We start from the raw sequence: 20,213 nt of genomic DNA, 5'->3' as shown, positions 1-20,213 counted from the left end.
TCGGAATCCCAAGATCCCTCTGGTAATTAACCCATGTGACCCAAGTGAACGACATAGCTAAATCAGAAACCCTCCATCTCTGGGATCCTGGCCATGATCTCCCCCTTCTTCAAGAAAGGTTGGGAAAAAAAACCTCTCATCTGAAGCCCTGGAGAGCTACAAGCTCCTGGATTGCCAATCTGGAGCTTGGTGGATTTATGATGTTCCTGGATCATTAACATCTATTGGTGCATCATGATGATTCTGGCTTGTTGTTTAAGAGCCTCTCCACTCCAAATTCTTGTCCTGGATTCCCTTTTTGGAAACTCCAGGTGTTTTGTGGGTCATTTTATGCTAACATTTGGCAAAGAGGTTCTTTGTCTCAATCTCCAACTGAATATTCTGATTAGATGAGGCAGTTGCACTACTTAAGAACAACATGAAGGGAATTCAGCCATACCTGAGGGTGTAGAGCAGCAGTTCTATACCCCGCACCCCTAGAACGCTTCTGATATATTCTCGCACCCCTTACAAAAAATGGTGCATACACACTATAATTTTGAAACTTCTAAACCCAGGTTTTCGTACCCTCTGGAATATCATCTTGCACCCCCAGGGGGTGCAAGCATCCCCAGTTGGGAACCCCTGGTGTAGAGAGTAAAAGTCTGAAGCAAATTCAGAGCACAAAGCCAGCTGAATCTCTTCATATGCGTGCGCCCATTTTTGTACATTTATTAATTTATTTTATTCCTCCTAGGTGCAAGGTGCGCTGGCAATGAATGTGATAAGTGCTGTACCAGCTGGTATTGGCATCATATTCCTGTCTTCCAGTATCACCATCAGTTTTTCATATCATTTCATGTTCCTTTGCCGTGAATTTGAACACAGTTATCAGGAAAAGTGTTATGAAAGTCTTGTAAGTCTGTGACCTTCCAGAATTGCTCTAAAAAGTTGGCCTCAGTACGACAGAGAAAGCAAAGGGAGCTCGTGGTAACCTCTAGCTGGACATGCAAATCTTTGGAGGGACATGGTGGGGTCAAAAATATCTTTCAAACAGAGTTTTAACCATGGAATGGAGGGACAGAAATGTTGTCTTGGGGAGTTTGGCCCGCTCTAATTTTCTTTCTCCCAATCTTTTCAGAACAGCTTCAAGATTAACGTCTTCAAGGCATGGGCAAGAATTAAAATGGCAGCTATATCAGTGCAGCCAAAATTTTGGCAGAGTTTTAATGGAATTGTTGTATCTAGCATTTCACTTTTTTTTGATCAAATGTTAACTCTTTGTTTCACAAAAATGTAGTTTGCAGTTTTTATTGTGTGGACAGGTCCCACCTTCACTAGGTGCTAGCTATGCTACTTAGGATGTATTAGTCAGTCTGATGAGGTAGAACCAGTGCTTTTTTTGTAAAAAAAAAAAAAAAAAAAAAAGGTGCTGGAACTCACACATGTCATATAACCTGCCTTGCCTACCCTACAAGGTTCCATCCAAAAAAGTGCCGGAACTCCATTCTGGGCGTTCTATGAGAAAAAAAACCCTGGGTAGAACTGACCAGTAAACCATCTCTGCAGGAAAGCTACTATTAAAGTTATTGAATCTGGCTGTAATAACAGAAACATGCACTGCTGTTTGTGCTGTCCCTCCTCCCTGAATTACAGTTGTGGCCAAAATTGTGGCAACCTTTTGGGAAAAGTGTATTTTTGAGGTTTGATGGCTAATAATACCACTTTTTTTGAGTAGTACCATAAAATTATATATCAACGGAACGATAATTTAATCAAGAATGTAATGCGACAAAGTTTGTTCAATTATCTGTACTATATTTTATGAAAAGGTATAGCCAAATAACCAGAAAAAGGAAGCATAACTTGCTTAGGTTGATATCAGGTAGCTTTCCTTGATCTGATTGTATCCAATGAACATGAGTGTTTAGAGAGCCAATCAGGTGTCATCTTATTTTGTCAATGAGCCGATCAGATCACAGTAGGATTCAGTTACTGATGTCATGTATTGAAACTGAGAGGAGGACATCATCAGTGTATTATGTGATCGCTATCAAGTTGGTTGGGATTTTTTGTGTTCTTTCATTTAGTGAGCTTGTAAAACAATAAAATTAATGGTCCAAAGAATTGACTGGTTGCCTAGAAAGTGATGTAAAATACGGTAGCATTATTAAGTGAACAAGGCTACAGTTATAAAGAAATTAGAAGAAAAATTGATGGAAACTTAACCAAAGGTGTCATTTCTACTGTACACTTTTCCCAAAAGGTTGCTACAATTTTGGCCACTACTGTAGGTGTTGACCTGAGCTAGTCTTGAATTATTTCATTGCTCTCATGTTTTTAAAAAAACACTTCTTCTTCCCTTTTGCCCAGGCAAAACAGAGCCTGCATATCTAATCCAGGTCATCTTACTTACTCTAGAACTGGAGATACATATGCCTATCTCTATTTATAAAAATAGATATGTTTCTCTTCTACTTCATCGATAGCATATCATTGAAGGAATTCACCAGATATCCAGGAACTCCAATATCTAGCGCGGACCTTGTTAACCCGGGCGACATCCGAGCCGGTATGGCATTCTGCAATTTACGTCTCACCATATTTTGTATGGGAGAGACACTCTTTGTCTGACTCCTCTGATGAGACCTGTCCAGTATGGTTGAACCTCTGGCATAGCTCTCATCTTCCTCAGAGTACACAAGCCCCACAACCACGTCAAGGTAGTGCCTCACTGGGGGTTGTTATTATTATTATTATTATTATTATTATTATTATTATTATTATTATCATCATCATCACCATTGGCATTGACAAATTTGCCATTAGTCAATTGCAAAAGGCGGCCTTATTAGGTGCTGCTTCCATCCTGTGATGATATCTGTAATACCATCAAACATTCACATCTGCCTATCTCAGGTCATGGGTAAGGACTCGATAGGTAGACAAAATGCCAAATCCAGTCTGAACATCTGGCCGACTGTGCGATGATTAATAATAATAATAATAATAATAATAATAATAATCCCCCAGTGAGGCACTACCTTGACGTGGTTGTGGGGCTTGTGTACTCTGAGGAAGATGAGAGCTATGCCAGAGGTTCAACCATACTGGACAGGTCTCATCAGAGGAGTCAGACAAAGAGTGTCTCTCCCATAAAAAATATGATGAGACGTAAATTTCAGAATGCCATACCGGCTCGGATGTCGCCCGGGTTAACAAGGTCCGCGCTAGATATTGGAGTTCCTGGATATCTGGTGAAAAATGGGTTACAGGACTCAGGACTGTTGGCTGAGCAACCAGGGCCAGCAGCTGCAGAACTACTGGAAGAAAAGGTGTTTACCCATCGCAGATACACAGTGATGGAAAACAAAGAAATAATGATCTGTTACTACAGATCAAGTCCTACAAGACGAGGATATCTAAAACGAATGCACCAGTTCTGGAAAGAACAATATCCAGGATCAGAAATAACAGAACAGAGACTAGCAGATCAACGCTGATTTATAATACGAAATAAAGTATTTACAGAAACAGAATTGGACGAACTGCAAAGGTTTACCCAGGGCAAATAAATCAAACCCTTACAAGAAGTAATTCAGAATGTAGAGGCAAACCAGGGGGAGTTGGCCGTGAAAGAATCCAGTAGAGATATACAACTGTTCTCATTTGGAAACCAGGCACCTCTTCCTCAGGAAGAACAAAACCCTCTAACTAAAGAAATAAAAGAATTGAAACAAAGAATAACTGAGCATCTAGAACAGCACAAAAACAACAGAATAAGGCTGCCTGCATTGAAGCTTGTTTCAAAGAAACAGCTAGCACAAGCATTAAAAGATGCAAATACTGCAATAGCAAGTATAAGCACCAATTCACTGCAAGAAACAAACCAACTAATGTACAGCACAGCTGCAGTTATAACTGAATACCTGGGATGCAAAATCAACAAAGAAGAAAAACAAACAAACAGTGCACCACAAAAATGGAAGGTTAGACTAGAAAATAAGATCAGCAAGTTAAGATCACATGCAAGCAAGCTAGAACAGATGAAAGAAAAGAAGCTGAAGAACAAGAAGACCAAAGAATACCTAATCAAGAAATACCACTTAGAAACAAGGAAGATCAAGGAAGCACTGGAAATAATAAAGCAACAAATAACAGCTATAGCCAGGAAAATCAGTAGATATGAAGCTCGAATTGCAAACTATAGGCAGAACCTCCAATTTCAATCCAATCAGAAACGTTTCTACCAATCCATCAATGGAGAAACTGCAAGGAATCAGTCAGTACCTGACAAGGAAGAAACAGTGCAGTTCTGGAAGCAGATATGGGATAACCCAAAGAAATACAACAAGGATGCGGCTTGGTTAAAAGAGGTGGATGCAAATAAAACAGAAGTTGAAATGAAAGAACTAGTAATAACAACAAAAATGGTAGAAAAAAGAGCAAAGAAAATCAAAAATTGGTCAGCACCAGGTGAAGATGAACTGCATGGGTTTTGGTTGAAACATCTAACTGTTATACACCCACTCATTGCCAAACAGTTCAACAATATACTACAAGGAGGAGAAATTGAAAAGTGGCTAACAACTGGGAAAACCTACCTAATAATGAAAAATCCAGCAAAAGGGGCAACACCAGGTAACTACAGGCCAATTACCTGCTTACCAACAACATTCAAATTACTAACTGGTGTGGTAGCTGATGCAGTACAACAGCATCTAGTTGAAAACAATCTCTTTCCACCTGAGCAGAAAGGAAACCGCCCCAATAGCAGAGGAACAAAAGATCAACTCCTAATAGACAAAATGATCTTGGAAAACTGCAAGAGAAGGAAGACCAACCTGAATGTGGCATGGATTGACTACAAAAAGGCATTTGACTCTCTGCCACATGATTGGATAATAAAGTGCCTAGAAATAACAGGAGTCAGTAGAAACATCAGAAAATTTGTGCAAAGATCGATGGCACAATGGAAGACACAGTTGCAGATCAATGGTGAGAAGCTGGGAGAGGTTAATATCAAGAGAGGAATATTTCAAGGAGATTCATTATCACCATTACTATTTGTTATTGCACTGTTTCCTCTGTCAACAATACTGAATAACTCAGGACATGGCTATCAAACATCAAAAACATCTGCCAGACTATCCCACCTCCTTTACATGGATGATCTGAAGCTGTATGGAAAAACATCATCTGAAATAGAATCGCTGCTCAACACTGTCCGTATATATAGCCAAGATATTGTAATGGAGTTTGGCTTGGACAAATGTGCCACACTTACTATCAAACAAGGAAAAATAGTGAAAACTGAAGGAATCAAGATGCCCCACGAAAATAACATTAAGAGTCTGGATGAGGAAGAGTACTACAAATACTTGGGTATCCTTCAAGCTGACAACATCAAGCACACTGAAGTCAAGAAAAAGATTAGAGGTGAATACATCAAGAGAGTGAAGAAGATCTTAAAGTCCAAACTCAATGGAGGAAATACCATAAAGGCAATCAACATCTGGGCAATCCCAGTCATTAGGTACACAGCTGGAATAGTGGACTGGACTCAAGCAGAACTAAAAGCAATGGATAGGAAGACCAGAAAAATAATGACAATGAATCATGCCCTTCATCCACGCAGTGACATTGATAGACTTTATCTACCAAGGCAAATAGGTCGGCGTGGAATGCTACAAGTACATCAGATGGTTGAAGAAGAAAAAATGGCTTTGGAAGAATATCTGAAGAACAATGATGAAGATGCACTGAAATTAGTATATCAGGAAGGTTTACTAACTACTGGAGAGACCAAACTGGCCTACAAGAAAGACCAAATGAAGAACAGAATAGAGGCATGGGAAGACAAAGCACTACATGGCCAATACATGAAAAAAATAGCTGGGAAAGCAGATAATAATAAAACCTGGCAATGGCTAAGAGCAGGAAAATTGAAGAAAGAGACCGAGGGACTAATTCTGGCTGCACAAGACCAAGCCTTAAGGACAAATGCATACAAAGTCAAAATTGAGAAGACAGCAACAGACAGTAAGTGCCGCCTATGCAAAGAAGCTGAAGAAACAGTGGACCACTTGGTAAGCTGTTGCAAGAAGATTGCACAGACTGATTACAAGCAGCGGCATGACAAAGTAGCAACAATGGTGCATTGGAAGATCTGCAAAAAATATCATTGCCTGTAAGCAAAAACTGTGGGATCATAAAATAGAGAAAGTCATAGAAAATGATAAAATTAAACTGCTCTGGGACTTCAGAATTCAAACAGACAAGCACCTGCAACATAACACCCCAGACTTAACAACTGTCGATAAGAAAGACAAAAAAGTCTGGATAGTGGACGTGGCAGTGCCGGGAGATAGCAGAATAGAAGAGAAAGAACTGGAGAAGATAACAAAATACAAAGACCTATAAATAGAAATAGAAAGACTGTGGCAAAAGCAAGCAAGGGTAGTACCAATAGTCATAGGCTCCTTGGGTGCAATCCCAAAACAACTGGAGCACCACTTGAACACCATTGGCATTGACAAATTCGCTATTAGTCAATTGCAAAAGGCGGCCTTATTAGGAACTGCTTCCATCCTGCGACGATATCTGTAATACCATCAAACATCCACATCTGCCTATCCCAGGTCCTGGGTAAGGACTCGATAGGTAGACAAAATGCCAAATCCAGTCTGAACATCTGGCTGACTGTGCGATGATTAATAATAATAATAATAATAATAATAATAATAATAATAATAATAAGAAGAAGAAGAAGAAGAAGAAGAAGAAGAAGAAGAAGAAGAAGAAGAAGTAGAAGAAGAAGAAGAAGAAGAAGAAGAAGAAGAAGAAGAAGAAGAAGAAGAAGAAGAAGAAGAAGAAGAAGAAGAAGAAGAAGAAGAAGAAGAAGAAGAAGAAGAAGATAGAAGGGACCTTGGAGGTCATCTAGTCCAACCCCCTGCTCAGGCAAGAAACCCTATACCAGTGGTCCCCAACCCCTGGTCCGTGAACCAGGCAGCACACGAAACCATGGAAAAAAACTCTCTCCACGTAACTGGTCCCTGGTGCCCAAAAGGTTGGGGACCTCTGCTTTCAGCTTTCTGACAATTTCAAGAAACATTTAGACAAGCTAACCAGAGTTTTTTTTGTACGTAGTTTGTAAGCCTTGGTTTATTGTTTAGCTCAATGTGTTAATTCAGACTTTAGTGGCTTATTCAATAAATCGTGGGGTAAGCAAACGAGACCTCGATGCATTGTATGAATCAAATCTTTTGGCTGCAGAGAATTTTTTTCCCCCGCATTAACTTCTTTGCTTGAAGCATCCCGAGGAGATTTCTCACGGTACCAAACTCCAGATCTGCAAGGACCGTTGCTGGTAGCTGGAAGTCACCAAGCAACTTTAAAGAGAACCCACCCATTTCCCCAACAGGACCCCTTACCGTTTCAGACAAACGGCTTGGTGCAAGCCGTGCTAGTTCCCTCCATGGAAGCCAAAGTGGACTTGTGAAGAAGAAGAAGGCAACCATCGCCTCCGGAACGTGGCGCTGGAGGAAACCGAACTCGCGGCAATGAGGGACTTGACTTGGCCCGCGACTGCAAGGGCAAAAAGGGCTGGAACGAGGACCGCCTTTCCGACTCACCTCCGCCCTCCTTCGGAAAACGCTGGAGCCCGCGGGTGAGCTGAGGCTGGGGGGGGGGGGGAACGGAGGGTCGCCGAGCCGAGTGGGAGCGAGTGGGCCTCGGTCCGAAGGGCGGGCGAGGGATTTGGCCCTCTCGACCCCCCCCCCCCTTCTCCTTCCAGACCCGCGGGAGGCGGTAATCCGTAGGCAGAGAAGGGAAGGGAGCTGCTGCGTGGCCGGAGAGCGCGGAGAGGCCGTCTGGGCGGGGAGGCTGTTTGACGACCGCGCATTGCCTTGTAGGGCAGGGGTAACTGCAACCGGGACAGCTTTAAGACTTGTGGACTTCAGCTTCCAGAATTCCTCAGCCAGAATTCTATGCTATGCTGGCTGAGGAATTCTGGGAGCTGAAGTCCACAAGTCTTAAAGTTGTCAAGGTTGCAGATCCCTGGTGCAGAGCATCCCGTGTCTCGCCTTCGCATCCGCCGTTTCGGCAACCGAGTAGATGGCCCGGCGCGTTAGGCGAGGCGCGGGCGGGGCTTCAGGCTGGCCGTGCAGACTCCACGCGTTTCTCCGAAGGCAGAAGCTGCACTCGGGCGATGCAGCAGCCTTCGGGAATTTTAAGATCGATGACATTTTAGTTGTTGATTTTTGTTTTGTTTTATTTTGTTTTGTTTTGCTTAGCATCTGCGTGTTTCCAGCTCCATTGGGTTTTGGTTCAGCAGCGGATACTGAAAACAGGTGAATTAAGGTACGGCCGTTAAGTGAATCCAACTGGGGTCCCATGAATAGCAATCCGTCATAGGGCTGGATTGGGGAGGTTCAGCCTGTTTGAAGTGCTGTGATGTCAAAAGTGGAGAAACTCTTGGGGAATGGCGAAAGGGGACCCAGCAGCCTTAGGACAGGGATCCTCAACCCCTGGTCCCTGGACCAGCACCAGTCCGCAGCATGCCAGCAAGAGGGTCCCACAAACAAGCAAAACTCCACCCTCGGGATGCAGGCAGTATTCAAAACCACACTCCCTCTGGTCTAGGAAAAACCTTTCTCCATGGCACCAGTCCCTGGTGCCCAAAAGGTTGAGGACCTCTGCCTTGGGAAGCCTTTGAAGCTCTGCTGCAACTCCCCCCCCCCCAGGCTTATTGAGGCAGAATAAAACATTGAGGAATTCGGAATTAAAAGACAGGGAATGCATCTTTTATATGTCCTCTGTCTTTTTCCTTCCTTTCTATGGTCCCCAGCATTGCTAAATTTGCTGGCCTGAAGGAGCCGCACTTCTTGCAAAGCCCAGCATGGATTCTCCTGTGATCAGGGGCCCAGAGTCCTTGCCTTCCACTGCTCAGACTGCCAATCTTCCCATCCCAGTGAAGAACATTTATCAGGGCAAACCTCTGGCCCTGGGGGGGAGTATGGAGATGAGCGGAATGACGGTGCCTCTCTTGTTAGAAATGATTCATATTTATATGTTACTTACATGTAAGGGTCTAGGACTAGGTTGTATACTGCTTTCGAGGCACAGGATCCGCTGCTGAACCAAAACCCAACGGAGCTAGAAACACTCAGATGCTAAGCAAACAAAAACAAAAACCAACAACTCAAACATCATCGATCTTAAAATTCCCAAAGGCTGCTGCATCGCCCAAGTGCAGCTTCTGCTTTGGACGAAAGCAAGTCAGGTGAACTCTGGCTGTTTGCAGTCGATGAAACACTGGCAGAAATCACATTCTGATAAATGACAACAACCTAAAGAAACATATAATGAGATTTTAAGCCACTTGTTTGCATGCATTTCTCATTCCACAGTTCAGAATAGAAATTCCCAGCTTGCCAACAGCTTCTTGAATGCTTCTATCTCTCCTTGTTTCAAATAAGGCTCAGAAACACTTTTGGTTCCATTGCCAAGAGGAATCTGGATAAAGACATCACTTCCTCTCTTTAAAGCAACTGCATCCTTTTCTGGTTTAACATGGCTGGTGCTGCTTCCCCAGAAAGAAATGCTTCATACGGTCTCACAAGTTATTATTATTATGCCTGATCTTTGTTAACTGTGGACACATTGCAGCATCTGGGTATCTTTTAAGCCTTCCACACTCTTCTTTGCTGTTAAGCACCAGGGCCGGCAAAATGAGAGAGAAAAGAGAGAGAGTATCCCAAACAATGAGACACACACACACACACGCACACATCCCTATGACCCTCTTTATTTCTGTGGAACTTAGAGAAAATAAAAACAGCAAGCCATATGTGCTCAGCAGCTTATTTTTATTAGTTTGGAGTGCAGTCTTGCCTAAAATAAAACAGTGAGATAAGCTGGATGGGCAGAAGGCAGCCTTGATGGAAAGTCGAGTGGCAAGGAAACAAGTTTTCTCTTCTGTATACATTTATATCCTGTCTTCATTATTTTTATAAATGATTTAAGGCAGCAAACATAGCTAATATTCCTTCCTCTTCCAGCTTTCCCCACAACAACCCTATGAAATTAGTTGGGCTGAGAGAGAGAATGGCCCAGAGTCGCCCAGCTGGCTTTTCTTTATAAGGCGGGACTAGAACTCACAGTCTCCTGGTATCTTAACCACTAGAACAAACAGGTTAAAATTTTAAATTATGGCTATAAATTTGACTCTTTAGTTTTCATTGGAATATATGGCTGCTGAAGGCTTCCCAGGGTCACTGTTACATCCCACAAATCAAATTCTGGAGTGTGTTGCAAGCATTAGATGATTTCACACAACTAGCATAATTGGTTGTATGAGTGTAGCTGAGTGCAAAAAAATATTTTCCTAAGTTCTGTTGAAGTAAGCTTTGGATTTTGTCTAATCTGTGACACAACCATTGTAAAGTGGAAACTATAGCTTATCCCTAATGTGTTGTATAAACTCGACCAATTGTGCATTTTCCAACAGCAAAACGTAACAAGGTTGGTACAAGGTGCCAACCAGTTCACAGAGACATGTCTTAACCAGCAATCAAGAACATTCACATTGTCAAGATCTTTTACACATGGTGTTTGGCTTAGCCCACTAAATATTTCAGGTTCTGCTGAGGAAAAAGTTCCGTGCAAATCCTTAAAAAGCTCAAGTCTTCAATTTTGCAGGAGCCAATGTATTCCAGAATAGCTGCCAAGAAGGAAAAGCAACTCAAGGGAACTCTGGCTGTTTGCAGTCGATGGATGGATGTTCAACACTGGCAGGAGTCACATTCTCATAAATGACGACAACCTAAAGAAACATATAATGAAATTTTAAGCCACTTGTTTGCGTGCATTTCTCATTCCACAGTTCACAATACAAATTCTCAGCTTGCCAACAGCTGCTTCAATGCTTCTGTCTCTCCTTGTTTCAAATAAGGCTCAGAAGCACTTTTGGTTCCATTGCCAAGAGGAGTCTGGATAAAGACATCACTTCCTCTCTTTAAAGCAGCGGTTCTCAACCTGTGGGTCGTGACCCCTTTTGGGGTCGAATGACCATTTTAAAGGGGTCGTCAAAGTCCTGGAGTTTTTCCTCATAGAATCCTTATGAAACGCAGTCTGGCTTTTTTTTTTTTTTTTTGGTTTTTTCCCCCTTTTTCATGAGCTGTGCTACTCCCTCTTATTCTATTGGCTTTCGAACGCTAATAGAATAGACTCTGTTGAATAGAGTCTAATTCTATTGGCTTTCAAAAGCCAATAGGAATTGTCCAGGCTGTCTCTGCCCTGCCGAGCCCGCCAAAAGTCCCAGTCGGCAAACGTTGCTGCAAGTTGTCTGCTGCTAAGGCAAGCGTTCTGGAAGTTTCCACTTCTCCCTGCTGAGCAACTACTAAATGTAAGTAAAAGAGGGCCAGGGGTGGGAGGGCCGCCCAGGAGCGCCTGGGCCTGCCTGCCGCCACATTGAACGGGCAGTGGCCATGGTGAGGCTAGCGGGGCAGCGGCGGGTGCTGGGAGGGTAGCTGATGCGCATGGGGCCCGGTGAGTGGCTTACCTTCCTTGGGCTGGGCCAGCTGGTGGCCCAGCCAGTAGTCGGCCTGCGTCGTTGCTGCCACTGGCCATGGCCACCCAGGAGCACCTGGGCCTGCCTGCCGCCACACCGAATGGGAGGTGGCCAAGGTAAGGCTAGCGGGGCAATGGCGGGCACTGGGAGGGTAGCTGGCACGCATGGGGCCAACTCTCAGCTGGCTGTCGGGAGCCGGGCTGTACTCCTGGGGGCCATGTGGATGTTGGCTGGCTGCTGGCTGCGTCCTCCCCGTCTGCCGGCTCATGGCAAACCCAGGGGCTCGAAACGTGCCCCCGATGCCGCCCCGGGCCGGCTCAGCTGCGTGGGCAGCCGGTTTGAGCCGAGCCAGGTCTGGGCCACTGCTGGCGCTGCCACTGGGCTGCTCTACCGCTGTCACCGCTGCTGGGGCTGGCAGGCAAGAGCAGCTCCTTCCTGGCTCGCCGGTCTCCGGGCCTTGGAAGCGGCCAGGCGGCGGGGAAGAGGGCAATGCCCGCATGTGCATCAGAGGCCAGCCGGACGGGCCAGGAGGGGAGAAGAGGCACCTTCCGAGCAGGAGCTGGCACTCTGGCTGCACCCCTCTCGCGTGTGACAAGTCGGGGAAGGGTTTGGCGGTGAAGGTCTGCGCAGCATGGAAAGGGGCTCCCATGATCCCGCCACTGCGATGGCACTCAGGAGGCTGGAGGGGCGGGCAGGTCCTGGGGGGGGTGGCTGGTAGAGAGCAAGAGGTGCTGGGATGAGGATGGGGGGCTCCAGACTACCATCCCCAGCAGCCCTAAAAAGCACTGTGGAAGAGTGGGGAATGCTGGAAGTTGCAGTTCATCACCATCTGGGAAAACATGACTCTCCAAAGATCCTTCCTTCCTTCCTTCCTTCCTTCCTTCCTTCCTTCCTTCCTTCCTTCCTTCCTTCCTTCCTTCCTTCCTTCCATCTCCTTCCCTTCCCCTTCAATCTCTCCTTCCTTCCTTCCTTCCTTCCTTCCTTCCTTCCTTCCTTCCTTCCTTCCTTCCTTCCTTCCTTCCTTTCCTCTTCAATCTCCTTCCTTCTCCATCTCCTTCCTTTTCCCTTCAATCTCCTTCCTTCCTTCCCTCCCTCCCAACATTTTTGAGCAAGGAAGAGTAAGCTTTTCCAGCCAGCATTGCTATATTGTTTTTGTGATTAATCTGTATGCTTTAATTATGTTCAGTTCATAACAATGAAAATATACCCTGCATATCAGATATTTACATTACGATTCAAAACAGTAGCAAAATTACAGTTATGAAGTAGCAACTAAAATAATTTTATGGTTGGGGGTCACCACAACATGAGGAACTGTAGTAAGGGGTCACGGCATTAGAAAGGTTGAGAACCACTACTTTAAAACAACTGCATCCTTTTCTGGTTTTACATAGCTGGTGCTGGTTCTCCAGAAAAAAATGCTTCATATGCTCTCACACATTTTGGGGATTCTACCTGAAGTGTTGCCTGGACTGTGTGCAGATGAGGGGGTACTTATTGTCAATTTTATTATTATCAAACTCATTTGCTACCCATCTTCCAGTCTGAGGCAACTCTAAGCAAGTCTTAGTTAGAGATGAAAGTTGAGCTCACTGAGATAGGTAAGGTAGTTTGTTTCCGTTAGGTTTATCACAATATGAGAATCAACCATAACTTGGGATTTGCAACATAGCATACTGTGTGAAGCCAAATGATTGTTTTGTTTCTTTGACAGCACACTTAATACAGTGTATAAGCTGCCGTAGAAACTAAGCTTATTGGCCAGCATTTGTTTCTGAATCTGCTTCTCTTGATTAACTACCCTTCTTCCTTTGGAATCTTACCGTTTCAGTGAAGGTATTTTGGCAAAGCATTTTACAGCCAAATGATGCGACAGAGATGGTGATGCAAAACTCCAGGGTGTTGAACATAATAAGAACAGCCAAAATTCCTTGAAAGATACGCTATCGATGAAGTAGAAGAGAAACATATCTATTTTTATAAATAGAGATAGGCATATGTATCTCCAGTTCTAGAGTAAGAAAGATGACCTGGATTAGATATGCAGGCTCTGTTTTGCCTGGGCAAAAGGGAAGAAGAGGTGTTTTTTTTAAGTCGAGAGCAATGAAATAGTTCAAGAGTAGCTCAGGTCAACACCTACAGTAGTGGCCAAAATTGTGGCAACCTTTTGGGAAAAGTGTACAGTAGAAATGACACCTTTGGTTAAGTTTCCACCAATTTTTCTTCCAATTTCTTTATAACTGTAGTCTTGTTCACTTAATAATACTATTTTACATCAATCTGGGCAACCAGTCAACTCTTTGGACCATTAATTTTATTATGTTTTACAAGCTCACTAAATGAAAGAACACAAAAAATCCCAACCAACTTGATAATGATCACATAACACACTGACAATGTCCTCCTCTCAGCTTCAATACATGACATCAGTAACTGAATCCTACTGTGATCTGTTTGGCTCATTGACAAAACAACATGACACCTGATTGGCTCTCTAAACACTCACGCTCATTGGCTACAATCAGATGAAGGAAAGCTACCTGATATCAACCTAAGCAAGTTATGCTTCCTTTTTCTGATTATTTGGCTATACCTTTTCATAAAATATAGTACAGATAATTGAACAAACTTTGTTGCATTACATTCTTGATTAAATTATCTTTCCGTTGATATATAATTTTATGGTACTACTCAAAAAAAGTGGTGTTATTAGCCATCAAACCTCAAAAATACACTTTTCCCAAAAGGTTGCCACAATTTTGGACACAACTGTAATTCAGGGAGGAGGGACAGCCCAAACAGCAGTGCATGTTTCTGTTATTACAGCCAATTTCAATAACATTAATAGTAGCTTTCCTGCAGAGATGGTTTACTGGTCAGTTGTACCCAGGGTTTTTTTTCTCATAGAACGCCCAGAATGGAGTTCTGGCACTTTTTTGGATAGAACCTTGTAGGGTAGGCAAGGCAGGTTATATGACATGTGTGAGTTCCAGCACCTTTTTTTTTTTTTTTTTTTTTACAAAAAAAGCACTGGTTCTACCTCATCAGACTGACTAATACATCCTAAGTAGCATAGCTAGCACCTAGTGAAGGTGGGACCCATTGAAATCATCTAGTCTGGTCGTAGTCCACACAACAAAAACTGCAAACTACATTTTTGTGAAACAAAGAGTTAACATTTGATTTAAAAAAAGTGAAATGCCAGGCACAACAATTCCATTAAAACTCTGGCAAAACTCTGCCATTTTAATTCTTAGCCATGCCTTGAAGACATCACTCTTGAAGCTATTCTGAAAAGATTGGGAGAAAGAAAATTAGAGCAGGCCAAACTCTTGAAACCCACAAGACAACATTTCTGTCCCTCCATTCCATGGTTAAAACTCTGTTTGAGAGATATTTTTGACCCCACCATGTCCCTCCAAAGATTTGCATGTCCAGCTAGAGGTCACCGTGAGCTCCCTTTGCCTTCTCTGTCCTACTGAGGCCAACTTTTTAGATGAATTCTGGAAGGTCACAGACTTACAAGAGTTTCAAAACACTTTTCCTCATAATTGTGTTCAAATTCACGGCAAAGGAACATGAAATTATATGAAAAGGGGTAGATGATACTGGAAGACAGCAATGTGATGCCAATACCAGCTGATACAGCACTTATCACATTCATTGCCAGCGCACCTTGCACCTAGGAGGAATAAAACTAATTAATAAACATACAAAAATGGGCGCACACACATGAAGAGATTCAGATGGTTTTGTGCTCTGAATTTGCTTCAGACTTTTACTCTCTACACCAGGGGTTCCCAACTGGGGATGCTTGCACCCCCTTAGGGTGCAAGAGGATATTCAGAGGGTGCAAAAACCTGGGTTTAGAAGTTTCAAAATTATAATGTATATACACCATTTTTTGTAAGGGATGCGAGAATATATCAGAAGTGTTCTAGGGGTGCGGGGTATAGAACTGCTGCTCTAAACCCTCAGGTATGGCTGAATTCCCTTCATGTTGTTCTTAAGTAGTGCAACTGCCTCATCTAATCAGAATATTCAGTTGGAAATTGAGACAAAGAACCTCTTTGCCAAATGTTAGCATAAAATGACCCACAAAACACCTGGAGTTTCCAAAAAGGGAATTCAGGACAAGAATTTGGAGTGGAGAGGCTCTTAAACAACAAGCCAGAATCATCATGATGCACCAATAGATGTTAATGATCCAGGAACATCATAAGATTGGCAATCCAGGAGCTTGTAGCTCTCCAGGGCTTCAGATGAGAGGTTTTTTTTCCCAACCTTTCTTGAAGAAGGGGGAGATCATGGCCAGGATCCCAGAGATGGAGGGTTTCTGATTTAGCTATGTCGTTCACTTGGGTCACATGGGTTAATTACCAGAGGGATCTTGGGATTCCGAGCAGCTGCCACAGCTAAGGATCCAGAGATGATGTACTGGAAGAGAAAGAAAAGCAAGGGAACCACAATGGCTACATGCCCAGAGAACAATGTAGACCCATAATTTCTCTCTCTCCCACCTTAAATTCCTGCCTACTGTTCTCTGATTATCTGTTGTGCTGAAACTCAATCAACGTTCCCTATTCCAGTTGAAGATGCAGCTGATTTGAGGCATTAAAGAAGGAGCTACAGTCACAGGCATTTTACTTTATGTAGCACTGCAGTAGTATTCAGCATTTTCCCCATGTTGTTATGGCAAGGACACAGCTCTCCAGCGGCTGTGAACAACTCTCAGACTCAGAAGTTGAATGAAACCACTCAGAAGTGTAGCCCTGAATGGCAACTGATATTCAGAGTGATTATCTGAGCAGTCCTCACCCACCAAAATTGAGTTGGGCAACTTGGTGCAGTTATTAAGTGTTATGTGACACGATTGTGTTGACTTATACTGACAGTTCCAGATGCAGTAATAGAGTGAATCAAATAAGTCATTAAGCACAAATTCACGTGGATGTGACTTGCAACCTGTTGCGGCCGTAGCTTCCCCATTGACTTAACTTGTCAGAAGCCGATGATGAAGGCTGCAAATGGTGATCTGATGACTACGGGATGCTAAAGCCACTGTAAATGCACACCAGTTGCCAAGCAACCAAATTGCAATCGCGGAGACATTGAAGACACTTTGATGGTAAGATGTTTGAAAACCGGTTCCCCCCCCAATACACACATTGTGATTTGAAATGATCGCTGAATGAGCTGGTTGATAAGTGAGGAAAGAGAGTCAATGTAATAACTTCTATTAAGGTTTGTAATCTCTCAGTTCAGCAGTTTTCTGAAATCTGGAGAACAGACATAAGGCACAAACTGGAACTAGCCAATCTGCTGAACTATAGCATCCTTCAGGTAAGACCGGTTTGCCCTGAGGCTGCAGTGATGTGCGTTTGGATCCCTGGTTGGGCTGTTAACCTTTTTAAACACAGCATTATATAAAATTACCAAGATGCCACTCCAATAAGCGATCTTTATAACACTATAGATGATGAAATAATCATTCATTATATCAAGCAGGATCCCAAAAATCATTCCTATGATTCCTATGAATATCTGTGTGATCTGGAAAAGAGAGAGAGAGAAATCACAAGATCAGTGATAGTCAGGAGTTGAGAACCAACAAAATTCCAAATGTCCCTGAACCAGGATTTTTTTGTTGTTTTAATTTTATTTTTCTAGGCCTCATGCTCACCTCAAGACAACCTTAAGGGGGAGAGGGTATATACTTCTTAGCTGCTACATTAGCTGGCCAATAAAACAAATGGATCAAGAATATTCATACAGTATGTACAGTACACAGCAAAGAATCCTCCTAGTCCTATTGCAACAGAACAGGGGATCCGGAGATTTGCAAAACACGAGGAGGAATCGTCATTCCATTTCTCTCCATACTCACCCCCAGGGCCAGAGGTTCACCCTGATAAAATTTCTTCAGTGGGACTGGAAGATCAGTCTGAGTGGTGGAAGGCAAGGACCCTGGGACTAGAGGAGCATGCATGCTGGGCTTTGCAAGAAGGGCGGCTCCTTTAGGTCAGCAAAGTCAGCAATGCTGGGGACCATAGAAAGGAAGGAAAAAGAGAGAGAATGTAGAAAAGACATGATCCCATCTTTTAATTTCCCATTCTCAATTTTGACTTTGTATGCATTTGTCCTTAAGGCTTGGTCTTGTGCAGCCAGAATTAGTCCCTCGGTCTCTTTCTTCAACTTTCCTGCTCTTAATCCATTGCCAGGTCTTGTTAGTCTCTGCTTTCCCAGCTAATTTTTTTAATGTATTGGCCATGTAGTGCTTTGTCTTCCATGCCTCCATTCTGTTCTTTATTTGGTCTCTTGTAAGCCCGTTTGGTCTATTATTATTATTAGGTTTAGTATTAGTAGTATTTGTATTATTAGTATTGTTGTTACTGTTATTATATTACTATTATGATTATTAATCATCACACAGTCAGCTAGTCTGGATTTGACATTTTTGTCTACCTATCAAATCCTTACCAAGGATTTGGGATATGCAGATGTGGATGTTTGAATTGATGGTATTACAGATATTGTCGCAGGATGGAAGCAGTTCCTAGTAAGGCTGCCTTTTGCAATTGAGTAATGGCGAATTTGTCAATGGCAAAGGTGTTCAAGTGGTGCTCCAGTTGTTTTCGGATTGCACCTAAGGCAGTTATTACTATTGGCACTGACAAATTCGCTGTTATCATCATCATCATCATCAATCATTATCATCATTCTCATGAAGGGGGATGGGGAGCGACCCGGCCGAGGTTGTCCTATTCGCTCCCGTTCGGCTTGGCGCCCTCCAGCCTCTTATCTTCCCAGCGTTGCCCGACGCCCACCCGGGAAGAGCAGGGTAACTCACCCAGCAGGAGTTTCGTGGAAAGACCGGCGTTCCGGCTCCTTTCCTCTCCCTTAAAAGTTTGGCTAGCTGCTGATAGCTGCGAGGGAGGAGAGCGAGTTCTTCTCTAAGGCCCGAGTTCAAAGGGGTTGCCGTTCTTCCTCTTCTTCCAAAACTCAGTTTTCGCTTCCTTAGACCATTTCAGGGAACAGCCTAGCTTGCATGAGCCTAATCTTTGCAGCTAGAGACGTCACAGCATCTTGGAGCATTTTTTTTAAAGACTTCCAAACTTTTGTTTGCTGTAAAGAACAAGGGAGCTTGCTGGGGACGTTGCAGCCTGTGAAAATGTTTCCAAAATCACAACGCGGTTGCTGCTGCCTTCTAGTTTAGGAAACATTAGCTTAAAGTTTGCCCTGGAGGCTTCTCTCCTTTGAACTGGCGTTCAGGACAGTCCTACCTTTTATAAACTGCCCTATTACGCCGTTCTGGGTTGGTCTTCAGAAATGCCAGGTGACCAAGAAAACGTGACGCATTTCTTTTAAATTCTAAGCAAGCCTTGTTTATGTTCATGCAGGACAGTATTTTGGAAAAGATTGAGAAAAGCTGCTTCAGAATAGACGGGAATGTTAATGTGTGTTTTCTCAGCATTATTGTGCAAGTCTGGGAAAAGCTTCAGCAGCTTTAAAAAAATAGAGATAAGGGTCATAGTTTTCCCACATTATTCCCACTTCCCCTTTAGAAAAGCAGAAGGGGTGAACTCAAGGTACCGAATTTGAAATTATATTATGATGCTGTGGTTTTAACATTAATCAGTGATTGGGTAAATTTAACAAATTTAGAGATACTCCATTTGGAGGGATGGGATTTACTTTTTGGTTGGCATGCCTATTTAATATTTAATAAAAAAGTGGATTGGGCTTTTAAATCTCATATTATAAGGATTTCTTTACTTAGGGTTTGGACAAAATATTATAAAAGTGATTTTAAAATACCATTATGGGCTATACCTTGGCATGCGATAGAGGGGATAAAGAGAGGTGTTAAAATGGATACGGTGTCTTATACACAATTACTTAGATGGGATGGTCAAAATTGGCACTTAAAATCTTTGGAAGATTTAGTACATGAAAATATTACCTATTCCTGGTTTCAATATAGACAATTAGTAGACAGATGGAAGATGGACCGTAACGTGGGCCTGCTTAGAGAAGATGAAAATCTTTTTAAGCAAGTAAAGGATCAAAGACAAACTCACATTAAGAGAATTTATGGGGTGCTAGTGGAACTGGATTCAGAATCAGAATTAATTAAAGATTGTATGATTAAATGGGCGCAGAATTTTGGTGAACCAGTTCTACTGGATACCTGGGAAACTATCTGGGTGAGAAATGTTAAATTTACACAAGCCCAGAATTTAAGGGAGAATTTTTACAAAATGTTTTACAGATGGCACCTCGATCCACAAAAAATGTCTTTTATGTATCCTGACTTACAGCCTAAATGTTGGAGATGTGGCTGTCTGGATGCCACTTACTATCATATTTGGTGGTCGTGTAAAAATATAAAAGCTTTTTGGATTAAGATATGGTGGAATATTCAGAGAATTTTTAGAAAGAGGGTAAAATTTACTCCACAACTGTTTCTGCTTGGTATTGTTACTGATTGTGATGCTAAGGAGGTTATATTGATGTTGAATTTGATTACAGCCGCAAGGCTGTTAGTAGGGCAATATTGGAAGAAGGAATCTTTGCCTACTTTGCAAGAGTGGTTTCTTAAAGTATCTTATTTGACGGAAATGGCAAAGATTTCGGCTTTTCTAAAAGAACAATCGCAAGA

The 20,213-nt window shown here is 42.8% G+C and overlaps 1 protein-coding gene across 3 annotated transcripts; it reads right to left on the bottom strand.

The window, feature by feature from the left end:
- Positions 1-9,831: 9,831 nt before the first annotated feature.
- Positions 9,832-18,916, bottom strand: LOC120300156 (membrane-spanning 4-domains subfamily A member 15-like). 3 transcript variants are annotated; one of them, XM_039325784.1, is made up of 7 exons: positions 18,402-18,916; positions 17,439-17,591; positions 16,988-17,104; positions 15,932-15,988; positions 15,075-15,233; positions 13,375-13,494; positions 9,832-10,804 (listed from the first exon to the last, which is right to left on the bottom strand). In XM_039325784.1, exons 2-7 carry the CDS (start codon positions 17,538-17,540, stop codon positions 10,724-10,726), a joined length of 636 nt encoding a protein of 211 aa, XP_039181718.1. In that variant the 5' UTR covers positions 17,541-17,591; positions 18,402-18,916; the 3' UTR covers positions 9,832-10,723. The 3 variants fall into 3 exon arrangements, with proteins under 3 accessions (XP_039181718.1, XP_039181719.1, XP_039181720.1); XM_039325785.1 differs by lacking the exon at positions 13,375-13,494 and having other exon boundaries at positions 18,402-18,903; XM_039325786.1 differs by lacking the exon at positions 13,375-13,494 and having other exon boundaries at positions 15,227-15,233; positions 18,402-18,900.
- Between the last annotated feature and the right edge of the window lie 1,297 nt (positions 18,917-20,213).

The sequence above is a fragment of the Crotalus tigris genome, unplaced genomic scaffold (assembly GCF_016545835.1).
Source record: "Crotalus tigris isolate CLP2741 ecotype Arizona unplaced genomic scaffold, ASM1654583v1 scf7180000024338.4412243, whole genome shotgun sequence".
Lineage (NCBI taxonomy): Eukaryota > Metazoa > Chordata > Lepidosauria > Squamata > Viperidae > Crotalus > Crotalus tigris.
Note: the sequence above shows the minus strand (reverse complement) of the source record. Positions and strands in the feature narration are given on the sequence as shown.